General features: G+C 33.5%; 3 protein-coding genes across 8 annotated transcripts; 2 read left to right on the forward strand and 1 right to left on the reverse strand.

Moving 5' to 3' along the window:
* Positions 1 to 942: 942 nt before the first annotated feature.
* Positions 943 to 4,178, reverse strand: LOC108482392 (histone H3-like centromeric protein CENH3). 5 transcript variants are annotated; one of them, XM_017788088.2, is made up of 7 exons: positions 3,865 to 4,178; positions 3,721 to 3,767; positions 3,098 to 3,134; positions 2,843 to 2,955; positions 2,411 to 2,485; positions 1,890 to 1,965; positions 943 to 1,303 (listed from the first exon to the last, which is right to left on the reverse strand). In XM_017788088.2, exons 1-7 carry the CDS (start codon positions 3,914 to 3,916, stop codon positions 1,248 to 1,250), a joined length of 456 nt encoding a protein of 151 aa, XP_017643577.1. In that variant the 5' UTR covers positions 3,917 to 4,178; the 3' UTR covers positions 943 to 1,247. The 5 variants fall into 5 exon arrangements, with proteins under 5 accessions (XP_017643577.1, XP_017642840.1, XP_017642051.2 ...); XM_017787351.2 differs by having other exon boundaries at positions 2,843 to 2,961; XM_017786562.2 differs by having other exon boundaries at positions 3,098 to 3,179.
* A 125-nt stretch (positions 4,179 to 4,303) lies between these two features.
* On the forward strand, positions 4,304 to 6,768 carry LOC108460017 (protein WHAT'S THIS FACTOR 1 homolog, chloroplastic). 2 transcript variants are annotated; one of them, XM_017759405.2, is made up of 2 exons: positions 4,304 to 6,169; positions 6,525 to 6,768. In XM_017759405.2, the coding sequence occupies exon 1, from the start codon at positions 4,488 to 4,490 to the stop codon at positions 6,084 to 6,086; it is 1,599 nt and encodes a 532-aa protein (XP_017614894.1). In that variant the 5' UTR covers positions 4,304 to 4,487; the 3' UTR covers positions 6,087 to 6,169; positions 6,525 to 6,768. The 2 variants fall into 2 exon arrangements, with proteins under 2 accessions (XP_017614894.1, XP_017614901.1); XM_017759412.2 differs by having other exon boundaries at positions 6,539 to 6,768.
* Positions 6,769 to 7,599: 831 nt separating this feature from the next.
* On the forward strand, positions 7,600 to 11,054 carry LOC108460206 (pentatricopeptide repeat-containing protein At4g01030, mitochondrial). The gene has a single exon (XM_017759620.2). The coding sequence runs from the start codon at positions 7,783 to 7,785 to the stop codon at positions 10,603 to 10,605; it is 2,823 nt and encodes a 940-aa protein (XP_017615109.1). The 5' UTR covers positions 7,600 to 7,782; the 3' UTR covers positions 10,606 to 11,054.
* The last annotated feature ends 3,140 nt before the right edge of the window (positions 11,055 to 14,194 follow it).

Raw genomic sequence — 14,194 nt, forward strand, 5'->3', positions numbered from 1 at the left:
ATTTAACTTCGTTGCTTCTTACATCATGAACGATTTGCTACTTTTCCGGTTCCAGTCAAACATACGTCATGTTTTAATTTACTGGAATGAAATAGACTAGAAAAAGTAGTTATTTAGTTAAAATTGAAAAGAGGCAATAAATATTACTGAGTTTGATAAACATGTATTGTATTTTTTATCAGATAAAATAATATTAGAGAATTTGTAAGAAATAAATTAAAACGAAAATTTTGCCCTTAAATTAAAAACATTATTTTATTTATATATTTATTAAAATCTTATAAACTTGGGATAAATCCCAAAACTATATATAAACTATGGTGTAATGTGTAATTGTATATATAAATTTTGATTTTGTGTGATTTTATACATGAAATTTTGATTTGATTCAATTCTTGTAAATTATTACCACAATTATTAATACAACATTATTTTATATTTATATGCACATAAATATTTATATCTATCCAATATAAAATAAATTAATATGTTTATTTCTTTAAATTTTCATGAATAAATCAAAATTAAAATTTCAAATATATATTTGAATCACAATTAGAATTTCACATATATAATTACATCAAATTAAAATTCATATATGCAATTACACATTAAATTAAAGTTATTGTATACTTTTAAAATTTATCCTTATAAACTTCCTTTGTAAGAAATGGAATAAAATGAAAATTTTACCCTTACATTAAGAATAATATTTCTTTTATATTATTATAGGTTGAGATTTTGTCTTGTGTTATTAAATAATATTTTTTTAAAAATAAAAGATAAATAAATAAAACATGTAGCAAAATCTTAACCATATTATTGAAATAAAAGTTTCCACAACCAGTGTATCAAATAATTACCTTTATTATTAATATCTTATAAACTTTTATAAGGGAATAAGAAAATATGTTGAATGTTGCTATTCCTTGTTCCATAAAATTACCCATTCCTTGACATCCTCCAAAAATGATTACTATAAGACAAAAGAGAAGAAAGGATGAATAGTATCACATAGAATTCACCATTCATTCCAATTAAACTATTGAAAAATGATTCATCACAGAATATTGGAGGAAGGCTAGTCCATATCTCCAACCATACGTGCAGTTAGCTGAAGGCAGTGTAGGCTTCAAGAACCATTACACTGAAGTCTTGCAAAAGAAAGGTTACATTTCAAAATACAACTAAATTTCAATTTTCAGAATAGCTAGGTTGAAGGCTAGTTTAGGTTATAGTACAGTATCTCACCAAGGTTGGCCCATCCCACCAAGTCGCCTTGCCAACTGAATATCCTTCTTCACTGAGGCAAGAAAAAGTATATCAAGTTTGTTCGTTCCTTTTGAAAGGAGAAATGTAATAAATTGATTGTTAATAATAATGTGCTAAGCAAATGATGCATAAGAATATAGCTAGACACACAGGATATAGAGGGTACAGAGATTTCAAGATTAAAACATAGTCTAAATTTTATATGTATAGATGAAGATAACAACTAAAAATGCGATAAAACTAATACCCAGCAAGTAAGATTTTACTCTTCTAATCAAGGAGTAAGCTAGATATTCAAAATAAACATTACAAATAGCTACTCCTCCTAAACTTCTCCTTGTTTCCCTTAATTGAGAGAGACTTCAACAGAAGAAAAGATTAATAGGCTGAAACCTGAATGATCTCCGTTAATATAAACAACTTCTTAAATAAACCCCAGAGTTTACTTCATAATGTTACCAATTTATACCGCCATGTTATTATGGGTTATATGACTACCTATAGGTCACTACAACATTTCAACATTAACTTAGGGAAACCTGAAATGCAGAACAAATATCGCCAACATGAAAATGTTCAAACAAAAACAACACCAGTTTCTCTACTGTTTAACTTACTCAGTGTAACACGCTTTGCATGAATTGCACACAGCATTGCATCTCCAAACAATTGAATCAAATAGTCCTCTGCTGCCTACACATGCACCTGAAGTTATATGCTTTTCAAAATATAAAGTAGAAAATTTATTGGTATTACAAATTGCCTTGCTGTTACTTATTTTCAAATGATCTATGACAAACCGAACGGACTACAGCTCATCATAATCATACAGTTCAATTCAGCAAATGAAAATTAGCAATTTAGCAAAATCATACCACTCAGACGCAAGTTCAGTTTTTGGACAACCTATGCATACATGATAATAAGGGTAAAATAATTTGCATGTGAATATTAGCAATCTAACCTATGCATTCATGATAATATGGAGGTCAGGAAGCATGATTTATAACAGACCAAACACATCGACAACCATATGCCAAAAATCAGCATGTATGTGTTTTACTGTGTTTGTCTGTATTTGATTTTGAAGTCTTACAATTTTTTTCTTTAGTGTAGAAGATTGGATAAGTTACCAAACCTCTTGAATTGCAACTAAAGCTTCAGCTTGCCAACGATTTATGTCTGGAGCAAATCGGTAGCTAATAGCTCTTACCTACAAAATTTCACATAGAACATCAATACCTTCTGATTAAGCCTCATAAATCATAACAATGCTTAGCTGAAAGGTGCTGCATAATTCGCGCAGAGATGATTTGGATAAGTCACTGCAGAGATGTTAATATCAGCTAATTGTAAAATTTTAGAGTCAAATATGGAAATTTTAATAAGATGCCTCCTTTAATCAAATTCAACCATAACTCATGCACTCATAGCCAATAGAGCTTATTTTAATCTCAATTTACCATAATAATATTACAGTTACATATACTGCAGCAACTGTTCTGTATCGCATTTGTGCATAAACTAACTAAGCACCAAAAATATAAAGAAGATGAGGAAGAGAGCACACTTCTCTGATGAAGCTGGCAGCAGGAACAAGTAGATTTGAGGTCTTCTGGTATTTCCGAATCTCTTGAAGAGCCCTAGTTCCTGCTCGAAAACGATGAGGCCTCTTCGATTTTCCTGGAGCTTAAACAATAAACAAGCAGAACATTTAATCTTCTTCTTTGTATGGAAGGAACATTTAATCTTTGATATAGCATGTACTTTGTTACTTTTAGTGCGGGAAAAGGAGGGGGAGTTATCAGATCTGAGAAAAACTCACTTGGTGTGGCCGGTCCTCCAGTTTTTTTTGCAGTTACCTTCAGGAACAAAAGATTGCGTATCTGACTCAGATTTGTTTTGCACTTGTAATAAAGAAGGAAAATAAGGGAAAATGTAAGGGGCGGGAGTGAAAAGACAAATAAAAATGCTATATCATGTGCTAACGGAGGTTGAAAGATAACATTTTTATATGTTGGTTTCATTCTTTTCATATTTGTGCAGGTTGTTTCTTCTAGCATGTCTTCCTACTTTTCTTTGGATAGGTACAAAATTCGATTACCAAAAGAATTAAAAGAAAAAAAAAAGAGAGAAATAGTAAATTTGGATCTGCTATAAACATAATAGCTGTTAGCAGTAATTGCTCAGATCTATGTTGAATGTTTCAAAATTTGTTCTTGTCTAGTTTCCTCACTCTACTTAGCCAGCCACCACATGGAGAAGAAGAATAAAATCCAGCTTGGGAGAGCTAAGAAGAATAAAATTTCCGTCTTCTTCAATTTTCCCCCAAGACAACGTAAAAATCAACAAGATGACCTAATTTTCTGGATTCTCTATCAACATTTTCTCATTAACGAGACAAATCCAAATGAAGGTTAAAAAAAAATCAGAGAAAGGAAAAGTTACCGATCTGGTATGTGGTGATGCCGTCGCCGGTGAAGCCGCAGCGGCAGCTACATTTTGCAGATTAAGAGAGAGAAAACAGTAGCAGTTAGCAAAATCCAAACCAAATTTATCTGTTGTAGAGAAAGATAGAAAGAAAGAAAATACCAGATGGCTTCCGTCTTGGTTTCTTAGCAGCGGTGTGCTTGGTTCTCGACATGAAAAGGACTGGCGAACTGGGATTCAGGGCACGATTGACCTTCGTTTCAACGCTGTCTTGTTATTTAGCAGAGGGAAAGGGGCTTCTTCAAAAATCTAACACAGCCAATATCTCTAAAACTCTAGATCGGACCATTGTATTTAGACTATTTCAAGTTATGTTTCCCGCTTCATTTCACTTGAGATTTCAGCCGCGCCGCTACAAACCTGCAACGGATACGCTTGCCCGAAACGAAGACGTTTCGCCCCTACCAGGCACGAGTTCAAGCAATATAGTTTAGCTGACGGGGAAACCAAAACGACTTGCCGTTTTGCTTCATTCTGACAATTTTGCCCTTCATACTCAATAATTTTGCATTGAAGTCCTTTAATAATAGATAGTAGATAACAAAAATCCCATCAGAAAAATCTGTTAAAACTGGGTTTTGCTCATAAACCCTAAGAATCCAAATTTTCAATCCCGAACGAGGTTCAACCTCCGTCCCAAACAGGTTATTCTTCCCTCTAATCTTTTATGTTCTTCTTCTTTTTTTCCTTTTTATTGTTTTTTATCAATAACTAAACAATTAAAAATGGAACCTCTGCTTCTGCTTGCTTCAAACAAAGCTTCAATATCGGCCTCCTTCCCCCTGTTTCTCTCCTACAAATCCTCATTTCATGAAAAACCAAAAATTTCCAGGAAATCTCATTTTCATCCCTCAAAAGGGGTTCCAGAGAAAACGCCATTTTTTGGTCGAAGCTTGGTTTTGCAAGATAAGGCTTTTACTTCTTTGGGTAATCTGAGAAAAACCCATGTCCCTTTTGAGCCAATAAGAGCTGTAGTTAAGAGAAGAAAAGAGCTTCCTTTTGATAATGTGATTCAAAGGGACAAGAAGCTTAAATTGGTCTTAAAGATAAGGAAGATTCTAGTGAGTCAACCTGATAGAATCATGTCACTTAGGTCGTTGGGGAGATATAGAAGAGACTTAGGTCTTGAAAAAAGGCGTAGATTTATTGCTTTATTGAGGAAGTTTCCTGGAGTGTTTGAAATTATGGAGGAGGGAGCTTTTTCACTGAGGTTTAGATTGACACCTGAAGCTGAAAGGCTATACTTGGATGAGTTGAGAGTTAGGAATGAAATGGAAGGTTTGCTGGTTGTTAAGTTGAGGAAGTTGCTGATGATGTCAATGGAGAAGCGGATTCTGTTGGAGAAGATTGCACATTTGAGGACTGATATTGGGCTTCCTTTAGAGTTTCGTGATACAATTTGTCAGCGATACCCTCAGTATTTTCGTGTAGTTCAAACTGAACGAGGCCCTGCTTTGGAGTTAACTCATTGGGATCCTGAGCTTGCTGTATCAGCTGCTGAACTAGCTGAAGAGGAAAATCGAGCTAGAGAGTTGGAAGAGAAGAACTTGATTATAGATAGACCGCTTAAATTCAATAGAATTAAGCTTCCCAAGGGTCTTAATCTTTCTAAGGGTGAAATGAGAAGGCTATGCCAGTTTAGAGACATGCCTTATATAAGCCCTTATTCAGACTTTTCAGGATTGAGATCAGGAACACCTGAGAAGGAGAAGCATGCTTGCGGGGTGGTACATGAGATTTTGAGCCTCGCTGTTGAGAAGAGAACACTTGTAGATCACCTCACTCATTTCCGAGAGGAGTTTAGATTCTCTCAGCAACTTCGAGGGATGATAATAAGGCACCCTGATATGTTCTATGTGTCTTTGAAAGGGGATAGGGATTCTGTTTTTCTTAGGGAAGCTTATCGTGATTCTCAATTGATAGATAAGGATCCACTGTTGCTTATTAAAGAGAAGTTTCGCTCTCTTGTTGCCATTCCTAGGTTCCCAAAAAGGGGTAGTTCAAAGAAAGATGCAGATAATAATGAAGAAAGCAACATGCAAGAGGAGGCAAGTGATGAGGAAGAAGAAGAAGGATATTCTGATATGGATAGTTATCTGAGTGATGGTGGGTTTGGTGATGATGAGGGTGGCAAAGATGATGACTATGCGGATGATTGGAGCGATGATGATGATGGTGATGCACCACCAGATTTTGATGACAATGATGAGCTTGTTAATGTTGGGTCGAGCAAACCAACTAAACAAACAGCTTTCTCAGCCAAGAAAGAGGAAGAAAGGCGTGCTCCTGTATTTCCTGATGGTCGGCCAAGAGAGCGTTGGTAAAAAGATACCAAATTTGCTATAAAATGAAGACCCCACTCCTTTTGACTCCTAAATAGTTGCTTATCGTTGCTTGGCTTCAAAAGGTTAGGTTTTTTTTCTGGAGAAAGAATCCAGTTTAGTATTTGATGAGATGCCAAATCTTATTTCTTGAAAGCTTCTTTGTTAATATATCTGAGACATCACCATTGATCTAAATAGAAATGTTCTAGTGATTTGTTCTTGTTTATCTTTGTCTCGTAGTACATTGTATTAATAACAGTGAAATGGCAGGTTGGAGCTCTTGGATAATTAAATCATATCTGCAAACTGTACTAATATGTATAACTAGTTCATATATGCAATGATTTAGGCAACTCTTTTGGGATGTTAATGTGTAGTTGCTTTACAAGGTATTGCAGTGGCACTATTTCCTGTTATGATATTTACCCTATTTTGCAGGGCATCTCATTTAGGTTCCTTTGCTGCTCAGATTGTAACCAGATGTCTACTATTCACAAATGTACAGGGCTTATCTGAAAATAATTTTAATAAATTTTTAAACGATAAGGAATGTTTGGGAACTTTGTAAAATGAATTCATTATGTTTACCAAATTGCAGAGCTACGCTGCTATTCGTGGTTGTTAGTATCCGGCTGATTAGTACCGTTTGAGTCTTTAATTCGGCACCAAAAAAATTTAGGTATTGAAATGCATCAATATAACAGTACTAATACATACATATATATATATATATATAATACATCCATCAGTACAGTACTGTAACTTTCTTGTAGGAAGAGATTTCTTGTATGTATCTAGAAATTATACTATGAATTATAATTTAATACGTAATGAAATATGCTAATTTAGATTTGGTATAATCATACTTCATAAAGTTTTCATTTTAATTTAATTATATATGAAATTTTATTTTTATTTTTAAAGTATCTAAGAGGTTCCTATATTATGAAAATTGGATCAATTTAGTCCTTCTATTATTAAATGGATTAATTTAGTCTCTATACTATTAAAAGAATCAAATAAATTTAAACTATATTAAAAATATCTTGAAATTTATTTTTTCAATTGTAGTTCAATTCCAAACAAAAATTTTATTTATAAAACTATAAAAACTTTAAAAATATTAATTTTGTTAAACATCTTTCAATAGTAAATTTTAAATCTATTTTAATTTGACTTTATTTAAATTTTTAATAGTATAGGGATTAAATTAATATATTTAATAATAAGAATAATTTGATTAGACCTCTCTAACAGATGGAGTTCTCAATACATTGAGCATTTGGAAAAACTAATAGATGTATTTTCTTTTATTTAGGTAAATACAAAATGAGTGTATGCAAAAAAGGAAACATGAATGTTTCAAAAGGAGGGTTAGTTATTTATAAAAATTAAACTAAAATTATAAAATTACACAAAATTAAAATATCAAAATTTATGTATTCAGATTGATCCCAATGGGTGATAATAAGAGAGGTGAAAACGCAAAAAGAGAAAAAGCTTTTGGACATAAATAATAATAAAGCAAAGTATGGATAAAAAGCCTTATCCATGAAATCCTGAAGGCAGCGCTGTTTCTTTTTTCATCCGATCGCTTCACGTAGAATGAAAACAAAACCCCAAAACGCCATTTCTTCGAAGCCCAACCACCACCTTCACAATCCTCATTTCATCGCCCAACCGCCAAAAAGCCTCCATGGATAGAGTAGCACCATTCCAACGCTACTTTACTCTCTCCCAGAGTCAAAACTCTATAAAACCCAAAAAAGTTTCACCTGCTTCTGTGGCTCTTGGCCCCGCACTCATCTCTCCTGCAACCCAACTCTCTGATTTATCACTGTCATACTCTTGGTCACATCTCTCTCCTTCCCCTGCTTTTCACTTCTCCGATGACTTAAAAGAGGTCAACAGTTTGGAGTCAGTTAAAGTTTTGCATGCCAGGTTGCTTAAAATGAGTAATAGTTGGAGTTCAGATTCTATGACTAAGAGTTTGATCTCGAGTTATGTGAAATTCAACGATTTCAGAGCCGCTACGATGATTTTCTTCGTAGGTTTCGCTCGGAACTATGTTTTCTGGAGTTCTTTCTTGGACGAGCTTCAAAGTTGTGGGGGACAGACACGTAGAGTACTTGAGGTTTTTGGTGAACTATGTGGTAAAGGAGTGGTTTTTGATAGTAAAGTTCTTACTTTGGTTCTGAAGATGTGTGCTAGTTTGATGGATCCATGGCTAGGGTTGCAGATTCATGCTGATCTGGTCAAGAAAGGTTTCGATTTGGATGTGCATTTGAAGTGTGCATTGATGAATTTTTATGGGCGGTGTTGGGAACTGGAGAGTGCCAATCAAGTTTTCAATGAAATGGTGGAAAAGAAAGAGCTTGCCTGGAATGAAGTTATCATGTTAAACTTGAGGAATGAGAGATGGGAGAAGGCTATGGAGTTGTTCAGGGGAATGCAGTTTTCTTGTGCTAAAGCTTATGCTAGTACCGTTGCAAAATTGCTGCATTGCTGTAGCAAAGTGGGAGCTCTCGAGGAAGGAAAGCAAATTCATGGGTATGTACTAAAATTTGCATTAGAATCTGATTTATTGGTAAGCAATTCCTTAATCAATATGTACTCAAGAAATAATAGACTGGAACTTGCTAGGAGAGTTTTTGGTTTGATGCAAGATCATAACCTATCTTCTTGGAATTCTATAATTTCGGCTTATGCTACCCATGGCTATTTGAATGATGCTTGGAATTTATTGAAGGAAATGGAATCATCTGATGTAAAACATGATATAATAACCTGGAACTGCCTTTTGTCTGGCCATGCCCTTCATGGATCTCATAAAGCAGTCCTGAAAATTTTGCGGAGAATGCAGGTTGTCGGTTTCAGGCCAAATTCAAGCTCTATCACCAGTGTTCTTCAAGCTGTCATTGAATTGGGAATATTGAAATTTGGGAGAGAAATTCATGGTTATGTTACAAGAAATGAGTTGGATTTTGATGCATATGTGGTAACTTCATTGCTAGACATGTATGTGAAGCATAATGATATAGGAAAAGCTAAGGCAGTTTTTAGTTGCATGAAGAATAAAAGAAATATTGTTGCTTGGAACACGTTAATATCTGGATATTCGTTCAAGGGCCTTTTTGACGATGCTAGGAAATTAATGAATGAATTGGAAGAGGAAGGGATAACGCCAGACCTAGTAACATGGAATAGTTTGATTTCAGGATATTCCATGTGGGGGAAAGGTGATGAAGCTTTGGGCCTGATTCATCAAGTAAAGAGTTCAGGAATGAGTCCCAATGTGGTATCTTGGACTGCTCTGGTCTCAGGCAGTTCACAAAATGGAAGCTATAGGAAGTCTCTTGAATTCTTCAGCCAAATGCAACGAGAGGGTATCAGGCCCAACTCTGTCACTTTATCCAGCTTACTTCGAAACTGTGGAGGGCTATCTCTTTTACAGAAAGGCAAAGAGATACACAGCTTCAGCATAAAAAATGGTTTTATTGAAGATGTCTTTGTAGCTACTGCACTTATTGACATGTACTGTAAATCCGGCAATTTGAAAGCTGCTTATGAGGTTTTCGAGAGGATTGAGAATAAAACGTTGGCCACCTGGAATTGTCTGATTATGGGGTTTGCAATCTATGGTCTTGGTAAAGAGGTGGTCTCACTCTTTGAGCAGATGCTTGGGGCAGACATAATTCCAGATGCCATAACATTCACAGCTGTACTCTCTGGTTGTAAGAATTCAGGTTTAGTTAATGAAGGATGGAAATATTTTGATAGTATGAGCTCTGTCTATGGGATAATACCAACAATTGAACATTATTCTTGCATGGTAGATCTGCTTGGAAGAGCTGGATACCTTGATGAAGCTTGGGATTTCATGCAAAGTATGCCATTGAAACCAGATGCAACCATTTGGGGTGCTCTTCTTGGATCCTGCCGTATCCATAACAACATCCAACTGGCAGAGATTGCATCAAAGAAACTTTTCGAGTTAGAACCTTATAACTCTGCAAATTATGTTTTGATGTTGAATCTATATGCCATGTTTGACAGATGGGGGGATGTTGAACGTATCAAAGATTTGATGAGTGATATAGGGGTGAAAAATGGGCAAGTTTGGAGCTGGGTTGAAATTGATCAGATAATTCATGTATTCTGTGCAGGAGAGAACCATCCAGATGAAGGGGAGATATATTATGAGTTGTACCATCTGGTTTCTGAAATGAAGAAGCTTGGGTATAAACCTGATGTCAAGTGTGTTTATCAAAATATTGATGACAGTGAAAAGGAGAAGGTGCTACTTAGTCACACAGAGAAATTGGCTATAACTTATGGACTAATCAAGTCAAGAAGCATTACACCTATCAGGGTAATCAAGAACTCAAGGATTTGCCCCGACTGCCATACTGCAGCTAAATACATGTCATTGGTTAAGAATCGAGAGATTTTCCTACGGGATGGTAGTCGGTTTCACCATTTCAGTGAAGGGAAGTGTTCCTGCAATGATTGTTGGTAACAACAGAGGTTGTTATGGGTTTCACCATTTCAGAAGGCACTATCTTAAGAGATCATGCATGACTACAGCAACTAATTGAATTCACTAAAAATTAGTCAACTTGCAACGAATGTTTGGATGGAATCTAGGCAGTTATGGGATGAGATGTCTGTATAGTGTTTAAAGAACTATCTCTTAACTTCAAAATACACTTTGAATCACTCAATTTTGAGGTTGAGAGCTCTAGTTATGATCGTTTTAGTGAGGACGGTGTGAGCAGAGTTTTCAGACCGGATTATTACGGGGAATTAAGTGTTTTGGTTTCGGTTTGTATATATTAAATTTTATTATTTATTTATTTCGAATTTTATGATATTTTTAAGTATTTAAAATTGTTTTAGGAGTTTTATGTTTCTTAATTAATAAGAAAGTTTAATTCTACTTTGTTTAGAGTTTTATTATACTTAAAAGAGTTTTATTTTGATGTAATTAGCTAACCTATATAAAAGTCTTTCATTATTTATTACAAAGATACTTTGATCAATAAATTTTAACTCCTTTGTGAAATTTATATTTTGTTATTTTTTAGAAATAGGTTTTTTTCTTAATCTTAATCTTGAAGCCATGGGAAAATTGTTCATCCTCCAATTTATTTGGGTTCAGTCTTAAGAGTTGGTTAGAGTCATATGTGGAGTTTATTGAATTTCATTTTTTTTATTGAAGCTTTGTTCTTCAAGGGAGAAATTTTCCATTATTCATTTTATTTTCATTCTTCATTTTTTAATTTGTTAATGATATTTTTTAGGAGGGTTCATTAAAGCCATTAATTAAATTTTAATTTGTTGAGATATTTATCTCAAATGATTGAATTGAACACAATCACATTTACAGAGTTATGATAGGGTATAACTCTGCACTCTCGGCCTTCATCATGGTTTCTACGCATATGCATATGTTAACAACATATGGATGATTTAGCCTTTCTTTTCTTTCTTTTTACCATGGAAAAAAGGAAAATCCTAGGTCAATAGCATCTCCACCAAGACTTGTATAGTCACTAGACCTTATGTTTCCATGGTATAGACTAAAATTGGTAAACATGCTGTCAATATTTTGTCTTCAAAACCTAAGTTTTATTTCACATTTTTCTGTTAGTAAAAATTTTATTTCTAACCCAGTGAAAAAGAATGCATTCATTCATCACTAACAAGGCAGAAATTTTATCCGTACAACACAGCCAGAAAAGGGAACATTATTTCTAGATGATAATATGTCAAATTAAAATTTTCATCTCTTTACAATACTTAAATCGGGATGGCAATTGTACAAGGCCGGAGGTTTTCTTCTCACCCCATCTCCAATCCTATTTTTATATCTCTCGATTATTATATCTTCTACTTGACTCTGCCTTGAATTCCTCAATTCTTACTCGAGCTACCACAAAACATTAAATAGTTTTTATACTATATTAATGTTCATATGATTAAACAGAGGGTTAGTACTAATTAATATAATTGTTCTAAAAATTTTTAATTCCACAAATAAGCTCCGATATTATTACATTTTTTTACTACTTATTTTATAGGCATAACAACTTATCTGGTCCTCCAATTTTATAAAAAAATCATTTTAGTCTTTCATTTAATTTTTTTTCCTTTTTAGCTTTTAAACTTGCGTTGTTTGTCAAATCAACCCAAAATTAATGAAAAAGTTAACCGTTGTTAACTTTGCTACATGGCATACATGTAGATTGCCATGTGGATGTCATGTTAGTAATTAATTAAACTTTAAAAATTTTAAAATTTAAAAAAAAATTATAAAAATTATATTTTAAAAAATTAATTACTGATGTAACATACACGTGGACTGTCACGTGAATGTTATGCTAGTACAGCTAACCAACATTAACTTTTTCATTTATGCTGGAGTGATTTGACAAACACAGACAAATTCAATAACTAAAAAAAAGTGAAAAAATAGAAAATTAAAATAATTTTTTCTTTTTAAAAAATTGAATGATCAAATAAATTATTATATCTATTTTATACTTCACCCTAAAAATGATATGTGTCACGTTTAAAAAAGTAAAAATGAGATTTTATTAATCAAACTAATTAAAACCATAATATCATTGTAATCTCATTTGAAAAACCTAAACCAAAAATAATGAAACTAGAGCTAAGACGATTCATCTGGGCGACTCTATGTGCCACCCTATTACTGGTATTGCTAATAAAACAAAAAGGAACATTATGAAAATTTAAAGCTAAAGAACGTTCTTCATCAACTAAGTAACCCAGCAAAATTAAATCAACCAAATTTCTTTGGAGTTTAGAAATCAGTCCATAAGCATTACCCTCTATGATTATATTTCTAAGCATCGGTTCTCAACAAATTTCAGCCCGAGGATGAAAGCCTGTGGCTCCATCATTTACGTAGTCAACATAGCAAGGAGGCTATGTGTGAAACCTCCCGCCAGCGTGTACCACGACACCCTACATCCTAGATATATCCGCCTTATCAAATGCACCATCAATGTTTATTTTCAGTGTATTTTCACTATCAAATGCACCACTCTCTTTGCTTGTGGAATGATCCGGCGTCATCCTAAATTGTGTAATATGAATTCATCCTACAGTTACCGAGCTTACTCTAAAGTAATATCAGTTGAAATAATTTTTCCACAATTTACAATTGCCAAAGTAACAAAACTAGGCTTGTAAAAGTAAAAATTCAACTACAAAATAGAACTTCAATATTCGTACACTCGAATAAGAAAAGTGGAACACAATTAGTATTACTTTTCTCTAAGAAATCAGGAAATAAGATAAAAATAAAGCTTTAAAGCAGGTCGGAAAACTTGGCCAAAAAAATTATACTAGGTTTAAAGGTTAATGCAGTCATAGACGGTTCTGCTTAAAATCCAAACTTTTAAGCAGAATTTCCTCTAATGTAATTTTAGTAAGATAACAAAATTTTAGAAAAAAGAAAGATTTTATTTTGAGAAAAAAGATAATTGAAAAGAATGAGAGAAGTTCTTATTTTGTTGCTCGTAAAAAATGGGAAAAATTTGACCTATTTATAAGATTCTCAAATGGTTAAAGTGATACAAAAAATTTAATGATCATATTACACGGTCAGATCCTAATAATCATATTATAACAATCAAATTACAACAATCATATTGTAACGGTCAAATTTTTGCATCACCAACAAAAGCCTCCCTATCCAAAATACGCAACATCACCTCTACCCAATCTATGTAATTATCCACTGGTTAATTCAATAAATCAGCATTTATTACCATCCATTCTATGTGCAACACGTACAAACCACATACATTTTCTTTAACACCGTTACATAAATGTTGGTACCTCCCTATACATTGTTTGTATATGTGTTGCATAATTGGTTTGCATTGTGTCAAATGCTGAAGGTTTTTGACTTTGATGAATTTAGGTAAGAATGCATATGTTTTGAATGAGTTGCACTAAATTGTTAACTTACATGTGATGATGCATTAGTAAAATGTTCAATAAGGTATTGAAATGCATGAAATAATGCTAGGGAATGACATATGACGGTTGAATATGAAATGCTTGTGTTTGAT

The sequence above is a fragment of the Gossypium arboreum genome, chromosome 7, assembly GCF_025698485.1.
Source record: "Gossypium arboreum isolate Shixiya-1 chromosome 7, ASM2569848v2, whole genome shotgun sequence".
Lineage (NCBI taxonomy): Eukaryota > Viridiplantae > Streptophyta > Magnoliopsida > Malvales > Malvaceae > Gossypium > Gossypium arboreum.